The following is a 7,993-nucleotide window of genomic DNA, read 5'->3' on the forward strand; positions in this document are numbered from 1 at the left end:
ATAATATAAAATGTATATATATTCATTCCATAGTCAAAATAATAATAAATAGCTATTAAAATTGCTTACTGGCTCCATATGTGACTAGTTCTTGGAAACTTATATCACAAATATTAAATACTAAATATAGCTAAGGATCTTGTAAAAAGAAATCTGAGTTTAATTTGGCCAGAACATCAAAGTCCCCAAAGGCTTCTTAGCACCGGAGTGCATGCTGGTCTGTCACTACATTATAGAATCTACTGTCCACATATCCAGCAAGCAAATTCTGCTTTGTGGAGTTACTCACTATAAAACCCTATATTGCAATTAGTAAGTAATCATCAACTATGTAAGTATCAAATTTACTATCTTGCATCCTATTTGTATGCTTTGATATTAAATCAGTGATTCTGTCTAAATAATTCATACCTCACTGCATGAGAAAAAGTACCCACAGACTATCTGCTGAGACTCACATTTTAATAAATATAAAATCGAAGTCTCATGCTTTTCCACTTAACTTTGCAATGATTTTTTTTTTCCTTAGAGAGCATCTGGGGTTTTGTGAATTGGTGAAATAAATATTAATTACTGATATGTTTCCTAATATTTTCTACTTGAAGGATCTACCAGTAGCACTGTGGCAGTCTCCACATGGTCTTCATTTTCTGGAGTTTGTGAAAAGAATCTTAGGGTAAAAGAGACAGCAATGATGTCACTGGCATCTTTCTGGACAGATTATTCAACAGGAAATGTTTCATTTGAAGAAACAGTGTCCTGGGGGAAATCAGGGTTAATTTCAGAATACCCTGGGGTTCAGCCCAGCCCCCCCAACTATAGCTTCTACGTTCTTGGGCTGATTACTTGAGCTCACAAGTTTGTTCACCTGCTAGACGAGAGGAGAGTAGTATCTACTTTGTGATCTGTACTGAGGGGACACATTTAAAGGCACATGTCAGACATTCAAAAAAATCCTGACTATTATTGAGGATGGACAAAGGGAAGAGGAGAACAAGCTGCCAGCCTGGGAGGAAGCCAGCTGAGTCTCCACCAAGAGGCTCTAGAGAAACGATAACCTCAATGAATTTACTCCCATCCAGGGGTGAAGTTGCCAAGCTGGAAGCTGAATAATGACTCATGCTATTCAAGCTCAGTCAGTAGTCAGCTGCTTTAAAGAGGAACATATTCATGTCTGGTGCTTGAAGTGATCCTATCTTTTTGTCAGGCACCACTTTTCTTATATTCAAATAAGATATGTTAGAGAGGACAGACTCGGAACAAAGAGAGAGGTGGGAGGGAAGTTTCTCCTGGGCCACTGAAGCCGATAACTCTTCTGGCCTGACTGCAGACCCCACCTCACTGATGTATAGAAGCCTGGCACCTGCCACAGCTGGGGGTCTCACTCCAGGGTAGCATCAGATGGATCATTTTGAAACCTGTGAGTTTTCCTTTCTCCTTTTCAAAGCTAGAAATCCACTCTCATTTTGTTTACACAAGCCTTGTCCAGAGGGGAAAAAGTTACAATGTTTGGGTTTCCACTTATAAAATTACTGTTACCTCCAGTTCTTTCTCTCCCAGATTACAGCAAGATTACCTTGGTGAAAGTTCTTCAATAGCCAATCTCATCATCTGTGTGAGAATTTTACCAGGGCAACCATAAAGAACTATCTGATTCCCTTGTTTTCAAGTCCTTGAAGGAATTATACTACTTTCCCATGCAATGCTAAGTTGTGTTGTCTGTTGTTGCTCTTAACTGGGTGGTTGGATAGTTGGCTAGGTGAATATATGGGTCTATTCATTGATGACTATATGGATGAATACTTGACTGGGTAGGTGGGTGGGTCTATGGGTGGGTGGATGGTATGGGTGGGTGGATGGTATGGGTGGTGGATGGATAGATGCATAAATCATTAATAAGTGGGTGAATGAACGCAAAAATGGACAGATACAACATGAATAGAATATTTTAACACTGTGCTGGATATCAGCAGTGAACGAGCCCTTGGCATCTTTTTTGGCACCCAGAATGAAGAAATGTGTATTATCTGACTGTTGATTCAAAGGATGTAAAAGCCAAGAACCACAGTGAGCTTGAATTCACTGAGGGTTTAGTTCATTTCAGTCTCTGACAAGGAATGAGTTGAGTGTACTCTGAGCCAGAGGCCCAGTTCTGTCCAGATTGACCTTGAACTCAGTTCTGGGAAGTGTTTTAAAGCCTCCCTCTCTGTTCAAAGAAGATACTAATCTCAGCATTCAACCCTCCTCCAGGAATGTTGTAAGGCAAGAGCAATAGCATATGGGATAGCAAACAACCTCCTACAAAGAAAGGTCCATGAGGATTTACATGATGAGCAGAGAAACAGGCACCAGTTTCAGTGTTCTGCTGCTTTTCTTCCTTTTAAATACATTTCTCTGGTTAAAGTTAATGGAAATGGATAAATATGCTAAGCAGATTTAGGTCATGCTGTTATTTGAAACCTGCAGTTGGCTTGCTGATGATTCACATTTTAAGGATTCATTTAGCACAATCCAGTCTTCTACAGAGTAACAGAAAAGATAACCATACAGATTTACTTTGTTTTAGAAAAAAATCCTGCTAATGCCAGCCCTCTGATCACTGCATTCTATATGTGCAATGTTGCGGCAACTTGAGGTGAGCAGGAGGCTCTCCTCAAAATGCCAGGAGTGTGGGAGGTGAAAGCAGCTCCTGGTTGGCCACCGGGATGAAGCACATTATTCCTGAGCCTGCAGAAAGCAACAGTCTGCAACCAGTGGGGCCCTTGGGACAGTGACAGAGCTTTCTCCTGGGCTGTAATCAATTACCATGCTCAAGTGTATTACGTTTTAAAGAAAAATAAATCAACATCTCTCTCTCTCTGTCTCTGTCTCTCTTTCTCTCCCCACCCCCTTCCCGTAATGGAGCCACAACCAACACAAATAATTTCAGTGCTGCCTTTGACCAACTGCTCATCCTAAAAGAACACCATGTAAGTACAAACAAAACAAATGAATAATCTAAATAACCCAGAATTGCTCTTTTACCAGAACAACCTGCTTTTATTTCCCTTTCTCCATATCCAGAAATAAAATGTGATTCTTTTACGTTTTAAAAAAGAGCACTATGCTTACTGTATTTACTGGCACCTCTGGGTACACACTCACACACCTATGCACTAAAGACCCAGCCCTGGACACTGCCTCACCCACCGTGTAGAAATCCTCATGCAATTTCTATATATAACCACCACACTTCCCAAGCACATACCACCCCCACCCCGGTCCACATGCACATTATAATCTTATCATGCTTGCAGAAACCGGAATGCTGTAACAATGCCCTGGATTTGAGAAATTCACAAGAAAAGCCAAGAGATGGTTTCCCGATTGAATGAAAAAGGGCTAGTTCAGCTGGCACAGTGCCTTCACGCCAGGGCAGGCTCTGCCCGGCTCTCTGGAGTGTGATCTGCATGTCTAATAATGGAACAGGTCCGCGGACCAGCCACTTACCTTGGAATGCTGCAGCAGGAGTATCTGCTCGTCAAGCTCTTGCCGCTTGCCTTCTATTTCAGTCTGCCTCTTTCTTTTTTCCTTGAAAATAAAGAGAGAGAGCTATAAGAGTGGGTGGGTGTTGGTTCCAGGAATTTTAAGACAGGAAGCAGCAGCAGCAACAGCAGCAGCAGCAGCACACATCTGCACAGACACTTCCAGAGATGCTGGGCACATCCGCAGTGTCACCTGCCTTTCTGGCTCAGGGTGTGTTGCAAGCAGCAGAATTTCTTCTAACATGTCTGCTGTGCTCTCGCCCGGTGAGTGGGAGAGATTCTCCTCACTCCGCCAAGCTGCAACAATCTAATCCAGAAGGAAAAGCGACTTCTCCAGATACACACGGGCTCTCGCATGTGTACACACACACACACACACACATACACACACACACAGTCATACTCTGTTCAGTGTTAATTTGGAGACAAAGAATAAAATTGCCACAATTGAAAAGACAGAGTTGCTGTAAAGTACAAATATGAGTAGAATAAAATCATGGGAAATTCTAGGGGAAGATCTCTGCTATCAAAATCATCTACATAATGATTTCACAACAAATGGAAGGCATTGAATGCCATTAAACTATACACTTTAAAGTGATTAAGATACTGAAGTTTGTTATGTTACCACAATAAAAATCTAGAATTATTTTTTTAAAAAAACATATAGGTATAAATAATCCAACACAAGTTCAAATTTTGTCGGTCAAATCATCCATCAGACATACCAAACAATGCAAGCTAGACCGCTATCTTTTGCCTTGATGGGAGCATTTCATGTGGGTGGGTCTTGCTGTGGAGATGATGATAAATATGACCTGGAGCTGGTCTGTCTGGGTCCAGCTACTAAGCCTACCATTTGCTACCTGGGAAACTCCCTGTATTTAAGTCTCCTTTTCCATAAAAAGAAATCAATGCTTGTGCCTAGACCATACACTTCTGGGGGCTAGGTAAAATGAGATGACACATGTAAAAGATCCAGAACAATGCCTGGGACATACTATGTGCTCAATAAATGCTATTTGCTATTACACTTATTGCCATGTCTACTTTAAGGTACACCTCAAAAGTGATTTCAAAGGATGCTGGCCCTCCCTGGTGGCGCAGTGGGTTAAAGCACAGCACTGAGTAGCTGAAACCACTTCCGCATGAGTTCGATTCCCGCCTACCCCGAAGGTGATCACATGGCGTGGCAGACCTCTCCTGACCCGCCCACTGCTCCCCTCAGCAGTGTACTTCGTCGATCTGCCTGTTCTATTCCCCACTCTGTCTCTGGTGAAGCCTCTCACCGCCCCTGAGCCTCTGGCCTCTACCCCAGTTCTATATGCATAAATAAATAAATCTTTTAAAAAAAAAGTGATTTCAAAGGATGTAAACCCCTGTATTTACAGCATAACATTTTCTTGGCATGCAAACAGCACACTTATCTTCTTCATACTTCTCAAATATAGACAATAAACAAATGAATGTGATTAATTTAAGACCACACAGGTCTTCTGCTGTGATAGTTTAATGTTTTCTTTTGTTGTTGTTGTTTAATGTTTTCTTTCTAATGTGTACCGGGGTGGTTTGTTGAGACATTTACTGCACTGGACTAGTTCCTTTTACTCACATATCCAGAGAGAAACCTTTTAGGCAAGACACAACAACATTTTCCAGGACAAAGGTAAATGCTGGAAAAGACACTAAAACAGAAGCTTTTCTTTTATGTTCTCCACAGGACTCTAAGCACAGGCTTGCAAAACCACTATTTAGGTCAACAGTAATCTGATTTATCACCAAATTTTTCTTTGCAATGGATAGAATTTTAAGAAATATTAGCTTATAATCTCAAGTTATTGGATAACATTCAAGTCAGAGACATAATCTTCCTGCCTGTGGATTTTTTAAATGAATCTTTTATCAAAGAATGCCAAACAATGCTTGAGAACTATGTTGTTTAATTCCAGAGGAGGTCCAAGAACATACCACACATGACAGTAGATAGGAAAAGTGAGGACTAGTGAGGAGAGGCCTATATTTAGCAGCATCCTGGAGGTACCATAAGAAACAGCAAGGACCTCCAGAACCAGGCACTACCTCCATTTTCTAGAATTTTCCAAGAGGAGGTTTATTAAACCTTTTCATTCCTCATTTGCTGTCGATATATGCAGTTGTCCTACATTTAAATCCAGAACCAAAATATGGCACATTATATGTTAACAACTCAACATTCCCCAAAAGGTTAATGGATTGCTGTGTTTGCTATAGAATGAACATGTCCGCCAAATCCCTATATTGAAACCTAATTCTCAATGTGATGTTATTAAAAGTGGGGCCTCCGGAGGATCAGGTCATAAGGATGTAGCCTTCCTTCACGGATGAGTTTAGTGCCCTTATGAAAGAAAGCCCAAGAGCTCCCTCTCCCCTTCCATCTTGAGAAGATACAGTGAGAAGATGAAAACACTGTGGATCTTTCTACATTATTTCTTTGAGCACTTTAGCACCGGACATACTTACCTATTCACAGAGTTCTCCCCTTACTAAGCTATGGCTTCAGGAGGACAAGGGTCATGGCTGGTGCACCAAGCCAGGCATGGTGAATACATGGGATGGGCACTTGGTAACTATTTCTAAGTGACATACTTGCCTCCACTCATTGTATTTCTTTGTTTTGTCCATATCCCTCCATATCCCTCATTCCAAGGCATTATAAAACTGTCATCTTTATTTCAATAGCAATAAAATAAATTACTGAAAAAACATTAGCTATTAGTTTATAAAACCAGAGTGTCTTTCTGGTGCAGCCATCAGTGCACATGGAATAGATAGGTCATTATTACCATGCATGTAAGAGAAGTGTTAGAAAAACCAATTCTGAGAAGGAATCACAGAGAGTTCATTTTGGGGAGGAAGGTACGGGAAGTGGAAATTCCAGAGAAAGCATGAGCTGACGGTTGCAAATCATTCAGGGAGAACGTGTCTCAAGAGACATATGGAAGGAAACAATCTCAATCCATTAGGAAGATTTCCAGATTCCTGTACTGTCTGGGACTCTAGCAAGTCACTTTGATTGTCTTTCTGTAAATTACATGTTTTCCTTGCAAGTATTTTCTGGAAGTATTGCAATATTATGAAACTACAAACCTTTAGTGTAAAAGCACCCTATAAACAGAGCATGCACTACTCAAAGGCGGTTAGCAACTGTGAGGAAAGAAGGATTAAAAGTAGTCAGGGAAGCCTATCTTCACCCTGTGCAGCTTCAGACAGACTTCCTCTTCTCTCCTGCTGCCTGGGCTGCCACTGGGTAATGGAACTGCAAAGCAGTGACTAGGGCCGGAGCCCTAAGTAAGCCTGCAAGACGCAGGGAGAGAGTGGAAGAGGCAGAACAGGGAGCACAGTAAGCAAAGCCATGGTGTTTCTTCCCTGTGAGGTCCTGCGCTCTATGGCCCCGGAACACAGCAGTGGGAAGGAACCAGATGACCCACCCAAGGAACTGCCGCCACCAAGATATCCCAGAATTTAGATAGCCCAGTTTTTCACTGAATCCTCAGAGCACTTTGAGGTGGGTACTTATATTATCCCCATTTTATGAATAAGAACAGTCGAAAGTCAGCTAGAATACTCGAGTAAACATGTCCAAGGTCATAATCTAGGAAGTGGCCAAGCAAGGGCTGAAGCCCAGATAGTTTGACTCCACCAACTATCGCCATAGTGGGGCTTAGTCACAAACACAGGCATGTTTGGGCCACTAACCTTTGTTTACCCTTGAGTGAATTCCAGGCAGGACATGTGAAAAAAATATTACTTCTCCCCTTTCACATATGTGCACATGCCAAAAATCTTCCAGGACAAATGAGATGTTGAAAACGCAAGGCATGCTGATGTCAAATCGCTCAACCCTCCAACTGGAAGTCACTTACAAAATATGAGATTATCCCCTAACTCCAAACAGAAGTAGTTCAAGGCTGGGTTGGCGCTTCCAGCAATAGCGAAGATGAACCACTCACTGCATTGACTCTAATGCTGGCAGGAGACATTTCCGAGGGATTGCATCTAATAAGGAGAGAACACCTGCAAAATATTTCTTTCCCATTTGGACTTTTTAGCTGAGCGGGGCTTACTGCAAACAAGGTAGTGCTGGGAAAACTCCCAATTTACCACGCTGGACTCACAAAAGGGCAAAAGTCTAAAAATTGATCTCTCTAAAATCAGTTGACAGCAAGTGTGGGGCAGAGGCAACTCTAGTTGATGGTGCAACCCTAGGAGCTTGAGTAAGGTCTGCAGGAATAGTCCTCTTCAGGAACAGAAGCAGGCTCTGCATGGAACTCACATTGAGCAACTTTTCCACCACCTCTTCTCAGATTGCAGAGCACAGCAGCCCAGGGAACAGCAGAGGGCTGTGCCACTTACCACAGCTGTGGTCATGGGAAATGCAAATCAGTGTGCACAAAATGAGAAAGAGATCACAACACGCAACATTCTTTTTT

At 42.0% G+C, this 7,993-nt stretch overlaps 1 protein-coding gene across 1 annotated transcript in view; it reads right to left on the minus strand.

Moving 5' to 3' along the window:
- Positions 1 to 7,993, minus strand: part of LOC101635968 (A-kinase anchor protein 2) — a 384,285-nt gene that overhangs the window by 222,505 nt on the left and 153,787 nt on the right. The window contains exon 3 of the mRNA XM_012721381.1: positions 3,490 to 3,570. Coding sequence (XP_012576835.1) covers positions 3,490 to 3,570 — 81 coding nt within the window. The remainder of the gene's footprint in view (positions 1 to 3,489; positions 3,571 to 7,993) is intronic.

The sequence above is a fragment of the Condylura cristata genome, unplaced genomic scaffold, assembly GCF_000260355.1.
Source record: "Condylura cristata isolate star-nosed mole 26May11 unplaced genomic scaffold, ConCri1.0 scaffold00006, whole genome shotgun sequence".
NCBI classification, from domain to species: Eukaryota; Metazoa; Chordata; class Mammalia; order Eulipotyphla; family Talpidae; genus Condylura; species Condylura cristata.